At 39.4% G+C, this 21325-nt stretch overlaps 1 protein-coding gene and 1 long non-coding RNA gene across 2 annotated transcripts in view; one reads left to right on the top strand and one right to left on the bottom strand.

Moving 5' to 3' along the window:
- UBE2W (ubiquitin conjugating enzyme E2 W) overlaps positions 1-11740 on the bottom strand; it is an 82405-nt gene extending 70665 nt beyond the window's left edge. The window contains exon 1 of the mRNA XM_059166203.1: positions 11624-11740. Within this exon, the coding sequence (XP_059022186.1) occupies positions 11624-11725 (102 nt within the window). The 5' untranslated portion in view covers positions 11726-11740. The remainder of the gene's footprint in view (positions 1-11623) is intronic.
- Position 11741: 1 nt separating this feature from the next.
- LOC131826703 (uncharacterized) lies at positions 11742-17409 on the top strand. Its single transcript, XR_009351709.1, has 4 exons — positions 11742-11937; positions 13359-13508; positions 15983-16060; positions 16654-17409. It is a non-coding gene; the product is annotated as an uncharacterized LOC131826703 (long non-coding RNA).
- The last annotated feature ends 3916 nt before the right edge of the window (positions 17410-21325 follow it).

The raw sequence follows: 21325 nt of genomic DNA, 5'->3' as shown, positions 1-21325 counted from the left end.
CCAATGTTTATTGCAGCAGCAATGGCCACAGTCGCCAAACTGTGGAAAGAACCAAGATGCCCTTCAACGGACGAATGGATCAGGAAGATGTGGTCCATAGACACTATGGAGTATTATGCCTCCATTAGAAGGATGAATACCCAACTTTTGTAGCAACATGGATGGGAATGGAAGAGATTATGCTGAGTGAAATAAGTCAAGCAGAGAGTCAATTATCATATGGTTTCACTTATTTGTGGAGCATAACAAGTAACATGGAGGACACAGGGAGATGGAGAGAAGAAGGGAGTTGAGAGAAACTGGAAGGGGAGATGAACCATGAGAGACTATGGACTCTGAAAAACAATCTGAGGGTTTTAAAGGGGCGGGGGATGGGAGGTTGGGGGAGCCAAGTTGTGGGTATTATGGAGGGCACGTATTGCATGGAGCACTGGGTGTGGTGCATAAACAATGAATTCTGTTACGCTGAAAAGAAATTTTTTTAAAAAAAGGGGAAAAAAGCGCTCCCCAGGTGATTTCAATACAATGCCAAAATGGGAAACCACTAATCAGAATTGTACGGGTAACAAAAAAAACTAGAAGAAACTGATCTATAGTATAAAATGGCGGGGGGGGGGGGTGACCTGGATGTAGCAAGGACATTACATTTTACCAGTTTCAATACATTTCAAATCAAAGGGAGACTGAAATTTACTTATTTGCCGGGGGGGGGGGGGGGGGGGGGAGAGCAGGAGAGAGGCAAAAGGAGAAAGAGAATCTTAAGCAGGCTCTATGGGCAGTGCAGAGCCCCACGAAGGGCTGAGATCGTGACCCAAGCCAAAATCAAGAGTGGGAGGCTTAACCAACTGAGCCATCCAAGCACCCTGAACAGACTGAAATTTAAATAAAAATACAACCAATTCTCATTATTTACAGTAGTTATGTTACAGACTCTGAACAACTGTTCCTAAGGGAAATACAGAGTTAGGTTCCTGCATCCATTGGCCACATTCAACCAATTAATAACGTAGGTTTTCGTGTGTCTGTTTAAAGACTCCTTAATATACGTTGTTGATTCATTAACATCGAACCCAAGGCTAACAGCACATGCCTGAACAAAGGCTATCTAACACACATTTTCTACAAAACGTACATTACAGTCTTCTTGCAATTTGGAACTCTAGACAGCACTTCAATACTTTGCTTGGAAGCCATTTTAAACAGTGAAATCCCCAAAAGTGCTGAAATGCAAAAAACGTGGCACTAAATAGACTGAGAAAAGGACACTTGTTTACAGCATGACAGCTGAAGCAAGACAGAATGTTACCTTGTTTGATCTACATCTAGCAACTCCCAATTTTTCAAAGCCCTGCACATGTGTGCAAATCATCACAAAAGCACCATGAGGATTGATTTTAGGCTTACAAATAAACTTTACTAGTAGGCAGACTCACAGATACAGAATCCATGAATACTGAAGTATCAAATCAAGGTAGAAGTATCAATCACGGTAGCTTAAACTAATTGTTACAATGAATTCTATGAAGGTTTCCACTAAGCAACATCAAGAACTAAAGAACAACGGGATGCCTGGGTGGCTCAGTTGGTTGGACGACTGCCTTCAGCTCAGGTCATGATCCCGGAGTCCTGGGATCGAGTCCCGTATCGGGCTCCTGGCTCCTTGGGGAGTCTGCTTCTCCCTCTGACCTTCTCCTTGCTCATGCTCTCTCTCAAATAAATAAATAAAATCTTAAACAAAAAAAACATAACAAAAAAAAAACCCCACAAGAACTAAAGAACACCAACATGCTCATGTATATAATTTTCCCACTAGAATCCCCCAACTGGATTTCTCATAAGAAATCTACATTAAAAAAAAAAACCCTATATATTCAATTTGTTCAATGTATCTTCATGTAGTACAAAAGTAAACAAACTATATTTTACCAACTACATCTAATCACAAAATGCAGCAATGACTTAAACAAAAAGTATGACGGTTGAACAAGCTGACCTCTAAAATGTCCTATGGCTCAAAACTTTTCAAGTCTAAAAACTGAAGTTGGTACGCCAATTTTAATTACTATAAAAGCTGATATATGAATAAGTATTCTCAGTAATTGTTTATCAGGACCACAATCACATTTCTTAGTAGTAGGGCTGCAATATAAATTCTCATCTGAAAAACAGTTTAACAGCTCCACTCAACCTAGAAAAATCACTTAAATCCAGCAGGATACTATCAAATCTGATGAGCTCTCAGCTTGGGCCTATGCAACTTCAAAAAAAAAAAAAAAGCTGCTCTATTAATTCTATAAAACTAAATATGCCTCACTACATACAAAAGTTAATCAAAATGAATCAAAAACCTAAATATAAGGGCTAAAACTGTAACAATCTCAAAAAAGAAAAACCCACACAGCTGTAATAAAGTATAAATCTTTATTACCTTGGATTAGGTAATGATTACTTAGATATGACACCAAAAGCATAAATGACAGATTAAAAAAACAGATAAACTGGGGGCACCTGCGTGGCTCAGTGGGTTAAGCCTCTGCCTCCTGCTCAGGTCATGATCCCGGGGTCCTGGGACCGAGCCCCGCATCGGGCTCTCTGCTCAGCAGGGAGCCTGCTCCCCCCCATCTCTCTCTGCCTATAAATAATAACCTTTAATAATCAAATAATATAATAATCTTTAATAATCAAATAAATAATCAAATAAATAAAATCTTTAAAAAAAGATAAATTGGACTTCATCAAAATTTAAAAAATTTTGTGCTTTCAAGGACACCATCAAGAAAGTGCCTGGGTGGCTCAGTTGGTTGGACGACTGCCTTCGGCTCAGGTCATGATCCTGGAGTCCCAGGATCGAGTCCCGCATCAGACTCCCAGCTCCATGGGGAGTCTGCTTCTCCCTCTGACCTCCTTGCTTATGCTCTCTCTCACTGTCTCTCTCTCAAGTAAATAAATAAAATCTTTTTTAAAAATTTATAAAAAAAAAAAAAGAAAGTGCAAACAACTAATAGTAGAAAATGTTTGCAAATCACTTATATGAGAAGGGGCCTGTATTCAAAATAAACAAAAAACTTGATTACAACTCAATAAAAAGTTAACTTTAGTTTTTAAATGGGCAAAGGATTTGAATAGACATTTCTCCAAGAAATTTACCAATAAATGCAAAATGCTCAATATCATTAGTTATTAGGGAAATACAAATCGAAACCACAAAGAGGTATCACTTTACATCCACTAACAGAGCTTTAATTTAAAAAAAAAAAAAGGGACAACAAATATTGGCCAAAATGTGTAGAAACTGGAACCTTTCCACACTGCTGGTGGGAATGTAAAATAGTACAGCTGTCCTGGAATGTCTGGCAGTTTCTTAGAAAGTTAAACATAGAGTTACCAAATGACCCAGCAATTCCATTACTAGGCATACACTTAAGACAAATTAAAACATGTCCAAATAAAAACACGTACATGAGGGACGCCTGGGTGGCTCAGTTGGTTAAGCAGCTGCCTTTGGCTCAGGTCATGATCCCAGCGTCCTAGGATGGAGTCCCACCCACATCGGACTCCTTGCTGGGCAGGGAGCCTGCTTCTCCCTCTGCCTCTGCCTACCACTCTGTCTGCCTGTGCTTGCTCTCTCTCTCTAACAAATAAATAAATTTAAAACAAAAAACAAAAAACACGTACATGAATGTTCATAGTGGCATTATCCAGAAAGTAGATGTGTAACAATACAAATTGCCAATTAATTGATGAATGGAAACAGGAAACCACCCAATGTCAATCAATTGATGAACAGATAAACTGTAGACAGACAACCATAAAATGAACTCATAGCCATAAAAAATAAGTACTGATATAAGCTACAACACAGATGAAACTCAAAAACATTATGGTAAGAAGCCAGTTACAAAAGACCACATATTGTATGATTCCATTTATATGAAATACCTAGAATAGGCAAACCAATAGAGATAGCAAACAGATTAGTGATTTCTGTGGGGCATAGTTAAGGAATGGGGAGTGACTGCAAATAGGTAAAGGGTTTCCTTTGAGGTGATGAAAATGTTCTAGAATTAGATAGTGATTGTGGTTATAAATATATTAAAACCCACTGAACTGTACACTTTAATAAAAATGGTTAAGTTTCATGGTATATGAATTATATTTCGATTTAAAAAATAAAAAACAGAATTTGCCATTTAAAACTGATACAGGAGGTTCAAAATACTACTTCACTAATCCTCTTCAGTATTTGAGAATTAGTCAAGCATACATGCTAATTAGAAACCATACTTCCAATGTGCCTGAGTGGCTCAGTCAGTTAGGGGTCTGCCTTTGGCTCAGTTCATGATCCCATGGTCCTGGGATCCAGCCTCATATCAGGCTCCCTGCTCAGTGGGGAGTTTGCTTGTCCCCTCCTTCCTATCCCCCCTTTCATGCTTTCTCTCTTTCAAATAAAATCTTTTTTTTTAAAGATTTTATTTATTTATTTGACAGAGATCACAAGTAGGCAGAGAGAGAAGGGGAAGCAGGCTCCCCACTGAGCAGAGACCGGATGTGCGGCTTGATCCCAGGACCGAGATCATGACCTGAGCTGAAGGCAAAAGCTTAAGCCACTGAGCCACCAAGGCGCTCCCCAACAATTTTTTTTCTTAAAGTGAGTATCTGATAGGGGTAGTTCAAAATAAGAGGTCTAGAGCATTATAACAACTATAAAAATCCACATGTGCAATGATTTGCAATTTTACCCCATGATTATTATCCCTATTTTATATTGGGCAAAAAAAGTTACACAGCTAGAATTCAAACCATTTATCTGAATCCACAAGCTGTGCTCATTTATTCCTTCGACATTTACTGAGGGCCTGCTACATGCCAGGTACTGAGTTATGTTCAGGAGAAATAGCAAATAAATAAATGTATGTATGTATGTATGTATGTATGTATGTGAGGGCTACGAAAAATTTAGCAGGGTAAGGGGAATTTTAAGTGGCAGGGATGGGAGAGCTATTTTACATTTGGTGGTCAAGGAAGGATTCTCTAAGTAACTGCATTTAAAGATAGACCTGAGAGAATAAAGGAAGTGAGCCACCCAGATAGGTGAAGATTCCAAGCTGAGGAAGTAAGAGTAAAGGCCCAGAGGTAGAAATAGCAAGGAGTATGGACAAGTTGGGGGGGGGGTGTTTGAATGAGATAGATAATGTAATAAAGCCTTCTATGCCTTAACAGGGACTCTGGATTATAGGTGACCCCTGAACATAGGTTTGAAATGCACAGGTCTACTTACATGTGAATTTGTTTTTATAAATAATAGTACAGTACTAGAAATACATTTTTTCTTCCTTATGATTTTAACTTTTCCCTCTAGCTTACTTTATTATAAGAATACAGTATACAGGGGCGCCTGGGAGGCTCAGTGGGTTAAAGCCTCTGTCTTCGGCTCAGGTCATGATCCCAGGGTCCTGGGATGGAGCCCCGCATCAGGCTCTCTGCTCAGCGGGAAGCTTGCTTCCCTTCCTCTCTCTTTGCCTGCCTCTCTGCCTACTTGTGATCTCTGTCAAATAAATAAATAAAATCTTAAAAAAAAAAAAAAAGAATACAGTATACACTGCATATAACATTTAAGATATATATTAACCACGTTATCAATAAGGCTTTGAACTAACAGTAGGCAATTAGTGGTTAATTTTTTAAGATTTTACTTACTTATTTACTTATTTTACTTATTTATTATTATTTATTATAAAACTTAATTTATTTGAGAGAGAATGGGTGTGTGTATGAGAGAGCACACAAAAGGGGGTATGGTCGGAGGGAGGCGAAGATTCTCTGCTGAGTGGGAGCCCGATGCAGGACTTCATCCCAGGACCCATCACAGGATCATGACCTGAGCCAAAGGCAGATGCTTCACCGACTGAGCCACCCAGGCACCCAATGGTTAAGTTTTTGGAAGTCAAAAGCCATGCATGAATTCTGGACTGCAAAGGGGTCAGTACCACTAACCCTTCATTATTAAAGGTTCAACTGTATATTCTGAGTAAAAGAGGGAAGCCACAGAAGGTTTGTAAGTAAAGTGACATTAGGCTTTTGTTTTGAAAGAATCTAAATAATATTTGGGCTGAGAAAAACACAGTGAGGGAATAAAAGGCAGAAGCAGGGAAACCAGTTATGGAACTGTTGATATATTCCAGATGAGGGATCATGATGATTTACATCACAGAGTAATTCAGAAGAAAGGATAAACAGTTGGATTCTGGATATATTTTGAAGATAGAGCTCGACAGAATTTGCTAATGTTTTCACTAGAGGATGGGATTAAACCAAGGTTTCTGGTTAAACAAATGGATGAAAAAAGTTGCCATGTACCAAAATGGGGAAAAATACAGAAAAAAACAGATTTGAGAAAGTAAAAAAAATAATTTTATACATGTTTACCTCTCTATTAATTTTCTTTTGTCTTAACCACCAACTTGACACCCTGATTTTTGGGCAACATAGATATTAAGTAGTGAAACTGAACCTAAATCCAGGTCTTTTGATTCCAGAAGACCTAGTGAAGTTTTTACAAGACTTACTGAATGAGATTAGTTTTTCTCAGAATATAGTAACTCAAAGGCATATGCCTTTTGTTGGTGACCCAACACCTGCATTCACAAAAAAGGCTATCAAATGAAGAATTAAAAACACTCCACAAACACAAACAAGTATTTTGTAAATAAAATTAATGCAGAGAGCCGCAATACAAAGAAATAACATGTAACAAATATTCAATTCAAATAAACACTATGCAGAACTGTATTTTCAGAAAGATGCCAGATCACTTCTACTTTTAAAACTCTCCTTGATGGGGCACCTGGGTGGCTCAGTGGGTTAAGCCTCTGCCTTTGGCTCAGGTCATGATCCCAGGGTTCTGGGATCGAGCTCCCTGCTCACTGGGGAGCCTGCTTCCTCCTCTCTCTCTCTCTGTGATCTCTGTCAAATAAATAATTTTTTTTAAAATCTTAAAAAAATAAAATAAAATAAAAACTCTCCTTGATAATAAAGACTATCTTTGAACAGTAAACCTCTGCCATAGTTTTATTCAGTGCATAAGTACATGCATAAAGACCCTTTTTAAAATGTATGCAAAAAATATGTTATAAAATATAAGGAATATTTTTCTCCCATCTTAGCTATAGAAGCTACAAAATATTATCCCAGTAAACATTTACTTCTTGACTGAAAAGTAATTATCCCAATGATTTCTTTACAATGCCAAACTTGTTAACATACTAATTATATACAACTTCATAGCATCAACAAATTTCAAAGCTTGGTTTCTAATCGCAGCTTCAGCACTCAGTTGCTATTAATTTGGAGTAAGTCAATTTCCAAATAAGTGATCACTTACCTAAAGTCACTCTCTGTTTCTACTGAAATGAAATAGGATTATCTGACTTCCCATTTTACAAGGTTGGAGTAAGAATCCAAGGAGAAAAGAACAGAAAAGTACTTTGAAAACCATTAAGGTTATGGCAAACATATAAACCAAGAAAATAAGTCACCTTTGGGGGAATATGTATATAAAAATATCACCTTTAAGTTATTCCTTTATAGGAACTCAATCTTACCATTATAGAATTGCTGAAAAGATTTCTCTAAGATAGAATTAAACTAATGCAGAACTTGCTAATTAGAAACATTTTTTGAAGTGTTAAACATTTACTGTAATCACCAGGTGACTTTAAGAGACAAAGAAAAGGTATTTTTCCTATTCTCCTGAGATATATGGCCCAGGGGAGTGGAAGAGACCTGAAAAGTTAAATGCCACACTTTGGGATAAAAATAGAAATTGTCTAATTAAGCAGTAATTGATTAACAGCTAAAAGAAAGTATCACAGTGACTGCTTTGAAAGTTAAGATGATTATCTTAGCTTTATTCCTTATTCACCTGTACTCCACCTATGTTTAGATTTCTCAAACAAAGTACCTTCCGTTCTATTCCCTACTGTTCCCCCTTTCCCTGACTTGTCCCAACAGCTCCCTATACCAAGCCGAGTACCCAGTTAACCTTCTCAGATATATAATTCTAGGTATATACACTCCCCCAAGTTCCCAGTATTCAATAAGCCTCAGGATCTAAGATGAATCCATTACCTAAGTTTTGATTATGCTGTACCCCTTCACGGCCTCATCAAACAATAATTATATGCCGCCTGTCCAGGCAATGTGACTACTAAAAAAGTCAGAACCCATATTCTACCTCTCTCAATCACTACAGCCAGACACTTGAGTAAAGAGCAGTGCAGAGTTGTGAATAAAACATAACACTCTTTCAAAGTCGTATGAAAATAAGCACACATTCATAATCTATCTGTTACTAAATCTTAATCTCCTTCCATCCAGTCAAATCAACAGTTAAGAACCCCATTAGGCAAGAGAGGAAAAAGAAAGCAGAAAATCTACAGGAGTTATTTAACATTTCTAGAACTAACACAATTAAATGGAGATGTTTCTTTATACTAACTACTCATATTTTTAAGTATTGCCAGAAGCCTACAATTCTCTAAGAAAGCTTTCTTAAAACATAATCTAACCACAATCTTGTTAATTTGCAACTTCGTTCTAGTAAGAAGGGGGGGGGGGAGAATATCTCAAAGGCTCAAGTAAGTTTGAAAACCACAACCTTGAACTGTATATTGAAGAACAACTTTAGCAATATTACAGAGTAGAGCAACCCGAGCATTACAGACATGTCAGAATACTGATACTCATTCCCAGTGTTTCACTTCATCCACCTTAGTGTGTGATTCAAAAATTATTTTCTATGTGCACCACCTGAGATAAAGTTGGGAGGCACCTGATAGGGTGCATTAAGAGTTAAAACCTCAACTTCAAAATACCCTCCAATGAAAAAGCCAAAGTCCACCCTTACCCGATGTTGATTCTGAAGACTATTTATTTCCTTTCTACCAAGTAACCAAATCCTGTATTACATTTCCATAATTTGTAGGTTTTTAAAATAGTTCTTACAGCTTAAGTAATCTCAACAGCAATAATATCCTGGCATAAGCTAAAGAAATCTGAAAACTTTTTAGGTAAGGACATGGTCTGAGCAGCATTTGTGTATGGTATACTTTTTCCTAAGCACTGTAACTGAAATCCCCAAAATATCCATTTCCTAACTCCCTTCCACGCTTTCTCTTAATAGTATTATCACCTAATATAATACTTAAATATTTGCTTCTTATCTATCTCCCCTACCTACAGCAAGAAATCTTTGTTTTTGTTCACGGCCCTATCTCCAGCACCGTGACCCATATCAGACACAGTAGGCTTTTGAAATTTATGAGAATAAACAAATTTCGTAATTTGGTTGCAGTTTTATATGTAATTCAGTTGTTCTGAACAGTTCAATTTTACTATCAAGGGGCTCCCGGCTGGCTCAGTTGGTACAGCATGCAACGCTTGATCTTAGGGTTTTGAGTTCGAGCCCCATGCTGGGTGTAAAGATTACTTTAAAAAATAGAAATCTTTAAAACAAAATTTTGCTATTAAGATGGTAAGGAAAAAATTTTGTTCAGCAAAGACAGAATAACCACAAAGAAAAGTAGTATTGTGTTTCAAAAAGCTTGATTTATCTAGATTAGTTTTCAAGAAACCAGAAAACCTGTATCAAATATTTCAAAAATACAAACAAAAGGAAAGATTCGGTTTTAATTAAAATAGTAAACATCAGTTTTCCATTCCTCTAATCAGAAGACACAAAGGAATAAAGGGTAGTAAGATGGTTGGTAATACTTGGGACACAGAAAAATGCAGTATTTCACTGGCATGTATTTTTCTTTCTATTGCTTAAGTCACATGTAAAATTCAAGATTATCAATAAGTTCGGTACTGACTCAGTTCTATACGCACTTTTTCTCTTAAAAATGGAAATCTGCCCTTTTTCAGACTCTAAGTCTGAATCTAACCAGCTAATTAGTCATCCCAATAATTCTCTTGTCAAATATAATCACAAGCATTGTGGATTTTAACTATAATTTTTAGTCTTAAATAGTTTTGATCTTAATACAAATAATCTTATTTTATACGCCTTCTGTTCAACTAGTGTTGCACAGTTCCTTTTTTGGCCTCAAATGACGAAACTTCTCTAATGTCTCTGGGGAGACAAGTGTAAAGTATAATGTTTCCTCAAATTGTTCTTGTCCGCCCCCACCCCCGCACGGATCTGCGGAAAGTAGGAAAGTTAAGACATTTTTCTATTCTGCAGGAAAGTCCAGGGGAAGAAGAGAAGGTAAAGAGAATATCGCATGGAAAATAGGTTGAAAGGGGACAGACAACACAGAAGTAAACGTGAAGCAAATATGTGCAAAAAAGAGGAAGACGCAGAAAAGAGAAGAAAAACTGCTCTCGCCTAGAAATGGGGCGGGGGGTGGGGGGTAGGAAGGCTTGCTTATTCTTCCAGAAACAAAAGCACTAAATGCTAAGAAAAACGTAGTTGTCTTTAAGATGTTGTTAAAACTCTAAAAAGCACTCAGCTGCCACTCCAAACAGTTCTACCTTCTCTTCCTATATGTTCTCATTCGAGCTAGTCTTCATCTGTAAAATTAAATGCAGGCTATAGATAATGCAGAGACAATCTTTACAAAACTGCAGTTGTGGTTGCCATCTTTGCCTGGAAAAAAAAAAAAAATTCGAACTCCTTGGATTTGGAAAAAAGGAGTGCATTAAGTTGGAAAGCCAGAAAACCATGAACTGCTAAGTCAGAGAGATAGGACACGGGTTAATAAACGCCTCCTATCAAACTAAGATTCCACTAAAGATCTAGGGAAGAGGGGCAAAAGCCTTACCGCGGACCATAAGGGTGGGGCACCGTAGGGAAAAAAAAAATTTTTTTTTTGAGGGCGAGCTATCCCGGAGGTATAAAGGGGCTGGTGACTCAGATCTCAGGAAGATTGCATATTAGGCGGCAAATGATATTCATGGGCCAAGGGCAGCTTCGGGAAGAGCGACAAAGTGAGCCGCCGGACTAATATTCGTTGAGAATGCGAAGACCAAGAGAGAAAGGTACCCACGGGGCAAAGGATTAAGAGTCAAAGAGAGGAGAGCCGAGGGGCCGGGCAGTCGGGGAAGCTGGGCGTGGGAGGCCTGGGCAGAGGCCGCAAAGCGCTTCTGCAGCCAGCCGCCTTCTCTCGCAACGCCTTTTCAGCTCCCCCACACTCAGCCCCTCTCAGGGCCGCCCTTGCCCCAGCGACCACGGCGAGAGCAGCTGTTTCCGCCCGGCCAAGGACCAGGGAGAAGGCATCCCTGAGGCGGGCGAGCAGGCCGACGTCTGAGCGAGCAAGAGGGGATTCCGAGACCACTGCCGCCGAGCCAACGCCAAACTTCTCCCTTTCCTCGTCTTAGCCTTCTTTATCACCCAACTTCCCAGCCGGCTGGTGTCCGCTTCGACCGACCGAGGACCCCCCTCCCCCGCCCTTCTCGCCACCTCTCACCCCTCCCCAACGTCCTGAAGCTGGGAAAGACCGGCCACCAGGGCCACTCCCGAGCCCGTCCGGGTACCCCAGAGTCCCAGACGCCGCCCCCGACAAAACGCTTGCGTCCTCTCGGCGGCTCCCTCGCCCGCCCAGATGCTGCAAACTCCTCTCACCTGCATTGACGCCATGATGGAACCATCCCCCCAAGGCCGGCGAGGCCAGAGACGCAGGGGGCGGAGTTGCCGTGCTCGCGTCACGCCGCGGGGGCCCAGCATCCTGGGCGCCGGGGGCGGGGCCTCCGGTGGGAAGGGGACGGCGGGAGGGGATTGGCTGGCGCGCTGAGCCTCCGGGGGGGAGGGGCAGGCGAGAGCGCGGTAAATGGCGTTGTTGGTACCTTCAGTCACATCCTGCTCTCCGGCGTCCGCGGCTGCCCCACCCGCTGCTACTGTCGCCCAAGAAACGCCGCTTCTGGTCTGACCTGGCCACGGTTGTTGTTTTTTTCTCTATATACCCTAAAATCTTGGTGATCTCCAGTCCCGTGGGTTTTTCTTTTTGTTTTTTTAACCACAGGTGTATGGTTTGAAGTACCCCCCCCCCCCATCGATGTCACACCACCATGCCCACTTTCACATCCTTCGGGCGGGATACCACTTTCCGTGGGGCTGCTTTCTAGTCTTGACGGTCTGAAAGGCTTCTCATATTCCTAATTTGGGGGAGAAAGACACAGATTTCTTTGTACCATGGGATGAGGATTGAGAGCAACACAACACGTTGATTATTTTAAAGGCAAGGGTACATTTGTAGAGCTGAAACTTGCCTGAAAGGGAAGAGAAATTTTTGAAGTTTTTCTATTGTTCGTGTACTGTTGTCTCCCCTCTACTCCAACCCGTCAGTTTTAAACTTCACGTGTGTCAGTAATGGTTATGGTTGTTACGACATCCACATTTGTTTAGAGATTTGACCCTAGATGTGGTGTGGTTTTTTTTTTTTTTTTTTTTTTTTTAATGTACCAGTGCACTTTGAGGATACACTTACCCCTTCTATCACATCTGGACTCCTCTTCAGCCTGTTTCACAGTGGGCAGTTTTGTGGTCGTTCGACCTATTTGAATAGGTCCCTATTTGAATAGGGAAAGCTGAACATTCAGTATTTATTCTGGGAATGTACCAGTTCTGCCAACATTTATCGGAAGCCACATTTTAAAAAGCTATCCAAAAACTGAAGATGTCATTGGTTAAGAGGAAAATGGAAGCCAAAGACTTGCACCTCCTGTTCTTGCTCTTTTAAAAATTTAAATGGCTGACATATTGAGTAGTAGGCTTTTACTTTAGCAGAACAAAAGCTTGAAATCTGTCATTTTATTAACTTGGAGCTCTTTTTAAGAAATTTCTGTAGGACTTAAATATAAGAACAATGTAGAATATCCTCCTTCCCACTCTAAAGATAGATCATTTGGGGAGCCCCTGGGTGGCTCAGTCGGTTAAGCACCTGACTTCACCTCTGGTCATGATCCCAGGGGCGTGGGATTGAGCCCCCCACGTGGGGCTCCCGGCTTAGTGGAGAGTCTGCTTCTCCCTTTCTCTCTCCCTCTGCCTCTCCCCTGCTGGTGCTGGCTCTCTCTCAAATAATCTTAAAAAAAAAAAAATTAAAAAATCAGGGGGCATCTGGGTTAAGCCTCTGCCTTTGGCTCAGGTCATGATCTCAGGGTCCTGGGATGGAGCCCCCGCCATCAGGAATCTCTGCTCAGCGGGGAGCCTGCTTATCCCTCTCTGCCTGCCTCTGTGCCTACTTGTGATCTGTCAAATACACGTTATAATTTAAAATACACGTTATCCTATAGTGTAATATTAAACCAACTGTTTTTAATTGATGGAGAGGAAGTTACACTGGTTTGCTCTTTCCTCTTAGAATACCATCATAGTGCCAGAAATGGGCTGGTTTTCCCTTTGTTGTGCAAAAGGATGGTGTCCTTGAGGAATGTTTGGAGGCTCTTAGCAACCAGGAATCATCTGGAAGCGTATCTGGTGTCAGCTCAGTTGTGTTCTTAACATTTCAACTGTGAGTAAAACCCATATAATCTCAATGAAAGAGGAAAGTTTTTCCATATATATTTTCTTCTGGAGATCTGTATCCCCATGATCTCTGAAAATTTCTCCAGAAGATCAAGTTTTACCATCTAAAGTTCATTTTATTTAAAAGCTGATTCTTCCTAAGGTGTAAGTGACATCAGAGGACTCCACAAGCAAAGCATTGTGACATCCTCAGAACCAACAACCTGCCATGACATATGAATAAGAAAAGGGAATCAACAGAATTCTTAACACTCCTCAGTAAAATCAAATCTGGTCCCTGGGGCTTTATGTTAAAAAGGTCCTTTTGGGAGGGAAAAGTCTGTACCAGGCATACCTTTCCTGGGAAATGTTAAGTGATATATGCTTACTATCTTCTTCATGTTTTTATTAATATATAATGGAGAGATCCTGATGTACTCAGGAGCTAAAACAGTGACTTTCAGATGGGGTGGAACATATAGTATCTCCAGCGAGCATAATATTTTTCTATCTAAAACATTTGACTTGGGACGCCTGGGTGGCTCAGTGGGTTAAGCCACTGCCTTTGGCTCAGGTCATGATCTCGGAGTCCTGGGATCAAGTCCCGCGTCGGGCTCTCTGCTCAGCAGAGAGTCTGCTTCTCTCTCTCTCTCTCTCTCTCTCTGCCTGCCTCTCTGTCTACTTGTGATCTCTCTGTCAAATAAATAAATAAATAAAATTTAAAAATAAATAAATAAAACATTTGACTTATGCAGTGTTTGAAGATAAGGCTTACATATTTCTTTATAGTGTGGGGCTTGCTATCACATAGGCAACAGATAAAATGTATGACAATACCAAAAGCGGAGTGAAGCTCTCAATAAGAGCTCTATGGGAGCAAATTTGGACAATCACTTTGGAAAACAGTTCAATAATAGTAAAATTAAAATTTCCCATGCCCTTAAGGAATCTTTTTAATAGCACCTTTTGCGAAAAAAGATACTTAAGAGACATATTAAGCCAATGCAGTCATGTTAACCTTGTTTGGATCCTGACTCAAACCAGCCGTAAAGAAGATATTTTTGAAACAATTGGAGAAATTTACACATAAAATGCATATTAGATGATATTAAGCAATTATTATTATTTTTCTTAGGTTTGATAGTTTTTTTATTTCCACATCAATTACAAATGACTATCATGTTCAAGAAGGTATTCTCCCTCATATCACAAACTACCCCACCTCTACCTCCCTGAAGGAAAAAAAAAAAAAAAAAGGGGCATGCAGAAGCTATGTATGTGCCTGAGGTTGTCCCCACCAAGGCTAAGGTAGAGGCTGTGACACAGAAGACTAAAAGCAGCTGAACTTTCTGGCAGAAAAGGGGAGGAAATATTGGAAACCAGAGTCCAGTAACTTGGAGAACTCACAACTGATCATTGGGCAAATGCCACAATATTGATAATATTACATGATTTATGAATGTTTGAGTTCTAGTGATTCACTAGACTGGAGAGTTAGGAGCAGTCCTATGAGAATCGTCTTGTCAGAGTGTGAAGAGGCAGAGTTGAGTCTTTGCTTGAGCCTATGTCTCCACAGATGGTTTATTCATATTCTCCTACTGACTGATATCATCAGAGAAATGTCACAGTTAAGTAACCATTAGCTTGTTAACTAGATGTTGGAAAAGGCACCAAGCTAAGAATCCAATGTTTGTAGCCTTGTCCTAGCTCTGTCACAAGCAAGCTTGGTCAGGGCTCTTAATCTCTCTGGGTTTATTTATCAATAAAATGAGCAAATCAGACTGCATAATCTTCCAAGTTTTCTTCCAGATTTCAAATTCCATGTGCCTAGTAGATATCATCAAAATTTAAATATGTCCAAAATACCATCTTAAAAAGTCTAAGATAAAATGCAATGGGAATGATGTACTATTTTGAATTTAAAACTCACATTTATAGATATACTAGGAATGAATTTGACTTCATCGTAATTTATGTAGACCTACTGGCAGGCCATAGTTAACAATTTTAAAATTCTAATGTAATCCAGTTGAGCCATAGATGGGATTTAATGAAGTATCAAAACTCCAGATTTACAATTTAGAGTGGTACTTTAGGAAAAGCATAACCCAAATTAGTCATTTCATGTGACTCTCCTAACAGAGGACAAAGAAAGTTAGCAAAATAATAAAGCATTTATATATGTGACCTAATCTGTGTGACTTATTCTACATGTCAAAAATAGTTGATTCACATACATATCTGGCTTGTAAATAAAACCATGAATTAGGAGAACTTTGTCTTCACTTTCTTTCTTTTTCCTATCCCTTTAGCTAAAATTCTTTTCCCCAGGTATGTACTCTTTGAGCACATTCCTTTTTTACTTCCCCCCCAAACCTCTTACCAAACATGTTCCTAGCAAGTTATACTTTTTTTTTTTTTTTTGGTCCATGGACCCACTTCACAGAAAAATGTGTGTATTCATGAAATTTTGTATTTCAGAGAGGTACCTGATCTTCAGAAGTTCATCCATTACCAAAAGTGTATAAACCTCAAGATAAGAATACCTTTACTGAAGAGGTAACCATCACTATAAATACCAGCTCAATCTCTTGACTTTCAAAACCTGTCTATCTTGTATGTAGACATAATTTCATAGCTCTTGTTTTCTTTTGTTCACTTACTTAATTTCCTATCTTTCTGAAAAGCAGGATGTTATGTGAAAAGCTCAGATTAGGAACCAGAGGAGTTAAATGCTTGCCTTGATCCTTCCAGGGGTGACACAAACATTATTTAACAACAGATGGGGCACAGATGTAGCAAAGGTACCAACCAGGAAGAATAGAAGCTGCTCAGTGTTTGGGCAAGGACATGGATGCTCCTGCTCTGTGGACCAGATACTGTAAATAGATCATAGAGAGGTCTAGAGTGATTCTGAGAATTGAAGGGTGATTCTTTTGGGGATTTGAGGGAAGTGGCTATTTACTAACCACTACTGAAGTATTTCAGTGTTTTTTTAGAACAGAAATGTTCTAAAACTGGATTGTGATGGTTACCCAACTGTATAAATTTACTCAAAATTATTGAGTAATTATTATGGGTGAAGTTTATGGTATATGAATTGTGTCCCAAAAAGCTATTTTAAAAAATTTTTTTGTTTTTTATTTTTCAAGTGATCTCTATGCTCATGAGGCTGAAACTCATGACTCCAAGAGCAAGAGTCGCGTGCTCTACGGACTGAGCCAACCAGCCAGCTATCACCTCCCCAGTAAAGCTATTTTTAAAAAGGAAAAGGCATTTCAAGATTTTAACACACCCATACCAGTAAGTTGTGGCTAGTCTTTGGACTGGCTCTCCCATTAATGGTATGAAACTGAAGGGTGGTCAGGTATCTCCCTACATCTGGATTTTTTCATCTGTAAAATGGAGAGTCAATGATTTCTTCAAAGCTTTCCAGATAAGTTATTTTCCTTGTCAAAGGAAAATAATTCATATTCATAATTCATATTACCCTCTTCACCAGCTCATAAGGCCTTCATTGCCCCAACACATATTTATCATTCTTATACTCCTCAGGAGGGATGGCAGCCCTTCTGATTTTGTCCTTGCCAGCTAGTTCTTTCTTATCCTATAATCTTTCTGCCTTACATCCCCATCCCATTTTTGTGTTCCCTTTTGCCTGATCTCTTACTGTGTGTTAGAAAAGGCCCTAGACTTAGAATCGAAAGGCCTTCATTTGAATCCTAACTCGGCAACATCCTAGTTTCCATGACTTGGAGTTGGTTATTTAAACATCTATGAATCTTGGTTCTATTACCTATAAAATGGAGACAAAAATGCCAACCCACGGTTTGTGACAGAGTGTAGATGAATCATGAATCTGAAGAAGTTTTGTAAACCACATAGCATTGTATAGGTGACAGGCAATAGCTAATTTTTCTTCTGAATTACTCTAAGTTCTCTCTCCAGTGGGCAGATGACATGTTAGCTAGAGATAAGGAGTAGTCACTGACACACACTGCCCCTTCAGTGTGTGTCAGTGACTGAGAAATACCGATGACGAGATCCCCCAGTTTCTTGTGAACATAGAATAGTCTGGTCTATGAACCAGACAGTGCTTTGAACTGAGCTTGCTATAGACAGAGTTTCAAGGTTGGGATGTTGCCTTTCCCTGCCCCACCCAGTGTTCTTCCCCACATGTGGCATCTTTCCAGACCTGCCTTTATTAATAACAATAATGATGGAATGTTTGTATGTGCCATATAGGCAGTGTAAGAGGCACTTATATTTCTTGGGTTATATAATCTTTAATTCAGCACTATGAAGTACATAAAACAATTCTCATTTTACAGGTAAGAAAACAGGCCTAGAGAGGCTAGGTAATTTGCCAAAGTCAAACAGCTAGTGTATAACCATAGCAGGATCAGAATTCTACCTTGGGAACTCCAACTGTCTGACTCTACAGATTGAATTCTTTAACTAATACACAGTATTATCCTTCCAAATATATTCTCTTAATGACCCATGTCAATAGAGTTTTAAAATAAAAATAACTAATCAAATTGATTCATTTTATTTTATTTATTTTTTTTTAAAAAGATTTTATTTATTATTTATTTGACAGAGAGAGAGAAATCACAAGTAGGCGGAGAGTCAGGCAGAGAGAGAGAGAGAAGCAGGCTCCCGCTGAGCAAAGAGCCCGATGCGGGGCTCGATCCCAGGACACTGAGATCATGACCTGAGCCGAAGGCAGTGGCCCAATCCACTGAGCCACCCAGGCGCCCCAAATTGATTCATTTTAAACTGCGGAACTTAAAATTTTATCAAAAAGCATATATTGAATGCCAGGCACTGGGGATATAAAGATGAGGAAGATACCGTTCGCATATTAACATTGCTTACAATCAGAAAGACAGATGAAAGAAAGGATTTTGCTAGAATATGGAAAAAGCTACTTACTGGCTATTACAGGATCATAAGAAGGGAGCTCTTGACCTTGCCTAGCAGCTAAAAACAGTTATCTAGAAGAACTAAGGCCCTAGCAGAGGTGAAAAGGGAACACAAGAGAGGCATTCCAAGCATAGGGAACAGGAACTGTGTAATTGGTGTCAACAGGAGGTAACAGTTTGGTATTGTCCAATAGAAATTGGATGGAAGGAAGTAGGAGACAAGAGGCAGGCAAGACCTGGTCATGGAAGGCTTTGTTAGTTGATGAGCAGGTTGGACTTTATCTTAGAAAGCATTTACCAAATTGGAGGTATTTTCAGATGGGAAGTGGTAAGGCCAGATTTGTGTTTTTGGCATGATGGCTCTGGTGACTGAACAGTTTTAATCAGGTAAGATCATAGAAGATAAGTCAGAAAAGGAGGCTATTGTAAGGATCTGACAAATGGTGGAAGAGAACTGGACTAGGGCATGTGCAGAAAGAAAAGGAAGAACTCTAGAGATATTTAGAATGGGGAACAGATAGAACTGAGGTTTGTGTTTGTTTGTTTGTTTGTTTGTTTGTTTTAATTTTATTTGTTTGAGAGAGAGAATGGGAGAGGGAGAGAGAGAGAGAGCATGAGAGAGGGAGAGTCAAAGGGAGAAACAGACTCCTTGCTGAGCAGGGAGCCCAATATGAGGCTTGATCCTGGGACTGAAGGCAGTCATTTAAACAGCTGAACCATCCAGGCACCCAGAACTAAGAATTGTTGTATGCAGGAGACAAGGAAAGAGTTGAGTGCCAGGTTTTTTTACTTGGAAATATGAGAGTTTGTAGAGATAGAAGTAATGAAAGTAGAAGGGGAAGAAAAAAATCATTCATTTTGGACATGTTGCAAGATTTTAAATTTCCTGTAGGACATCTGTTACGCCTTTTTCAAGTGAAAGTTGTAAAATCTATCTCAAATGAGTTCACAGAGCCTCAACTGATATGCAGGGCTCTTTTTCTGTCAGTCTTTGTGGTGAGCAGAATGGCCACTAGTCTCAAGACTCATATCCATCCTACCAGCTAAGTATTCCTAGTTCTAGCAGCAAATATCTGAGAACAGCTCCAGTTGGCTTAGCTCTAATGAACTCTACCTCTCAACTCATCAGTGATGAGAGAGGTGAGGTATCCTGGTTGATTAGGGCTGGGCTGACTCTTGTCTCCTGGGTGCCAGAGGGGTCAGCCCTACTGAAATCAGATGTGATGTCTCCTATAAGAAGAAGCTTATACACAATGAGGGGAGATAACACAAGAAATGCCAGAGAGGGAAAAAAAAGACAGAGTTCACTGCCACACTTAAAGAGAATATATTCAGCCAGCAATCTTACATCACAGACTCAAACTGGGAGAGGGTAGGGAGATGCTTTCATTTAAGTGAAGTGTTGGATTTTGATATAACATTAGATGTGCTCAAAATTAATGCTTTTATGATAAGATTGTTCTTGTGACAAAGGGGCTGGAGAAGTTCTGGCTCCTTCCTGAGATTTTATCCAGGGCAAAGAAAGCCCAGTTTGGAATTTCAGCAGGAAATAGCACCACATAAAGTCTGGCTCATTCAGTAAAATGATTATGTTTGAAACCATGAAAATAAAGAGATCGCTCCAAATGAGAGTTTAGGAAAGAGAAGTACATGTTGCTGAGGTCAGAAGCTAGGAGGAGGAGAGTGACCTAAAAGCCAAAGAGTCTTGAACAAGGAGTAAGTAATCAGTTAGGTAAATTCATCCAAGAGCCTCAACTGGGAGTAAGCAGTAATGTAAATTCATCCAAGAGGACTCGTAAAAATTAAAAAAAAAAAAAAAAAAAGGTTCTACTGAACTTGCAATGTGGGGTCTATCAATGATAGTCATCAGATTATTTTTTATTGGAGTGAATTGTCAAGTGAACTGGCAAGGGAAGACATACAGACATTAAGAGATTTGTCAGAGAAGAGAAAGAAGGATGAAACTAAACTAAATGCAAGGTCAACAGCTGGGGGGACGTTTATTTCTTGTTTATTTTCAGAAAGTGATTTAAGCAATTTTATAGGGTAAAGGGAGTCAGTAGAGAGGGAGATGTTTGAAAATGTTAGCAGTACTGGGGCACCTGGGTGGCTCAGTCGGTTAAGCATCCAACTCTTGATTTCGGTTCAGGTTATGAACTCAGGGTGGTGAAATCGAGCCTTGTGTCTCTGCCAGTGTGGAGCCTGCTGAAGATTCTCTCTCCCTCTCCCTCTGCCCCTCCCCACTCACACACACACTCTTAAAAAAAAAAAAAGAAAGAAAGAAAAGAAAAGACAGTGTTAGCCATATGAAGAGGGAAGGCTGTGTTGGTCATAATTATTTGGTTTGATGTTGAGGAAGCATCCTAATATCTTCTTAAAACATAATATGCTAGTACTGAGGGAAATGTAATCTTAGGATATGACATACAGTATATGAAATCATAAGATAAACATGGTACATCCTCCTAGAGCATGAATTTTACTGTTGGATAAATTCTTTAAAATATAATATTCTTCAGACTCCTGGGGATTCAAGTACACACTTAGAATTACCTAAGTGAAAATTTAGAGAACCGATAGGTAAATATTAAACTTTATTCTGTTCCTGGCTCTATTTGCTTAATTGGTTTTATCAAATGAAATTTAAAAAGAACAAAGTTTAAAATTATCAGGGAAGCCAACTCTGAAGGAGATCTTCTGGCCAAAGATAAGATGGTTTAAGCAATAGAAAAGTAAGGACTGTAATAAATTGAAGCATTTAATTATATACTTGGAAATATATATGTATGTGTGTGTGTGTATACACATCTATATACAGACACAATAATATAAAATCATAAATTCATAACAGTAACTGGAAAGAAACCTCATTGGTTGCCTTTGGCATTTGCTAGGT

Source organism: Mustela lutreola, chromosome 3, assembly GCF_030435805.1.
Source record: "Mustela lutreola isolate mMusLut2 chromosome 3, mMusLut2.pri, whole genome shotgun sequence".
Classification (NCBI taxonomy): domain Eukaryota; kingdom Metazoa; phylum Chordata; class Mammalia; order Carnivora; family Mustelidae; genus Mustela; species Mustela lutreola.
Note: the sequence above shows the minus strand (reverse complement) of the source record. Positions and strands in the feature narration are given on the sequence as shown.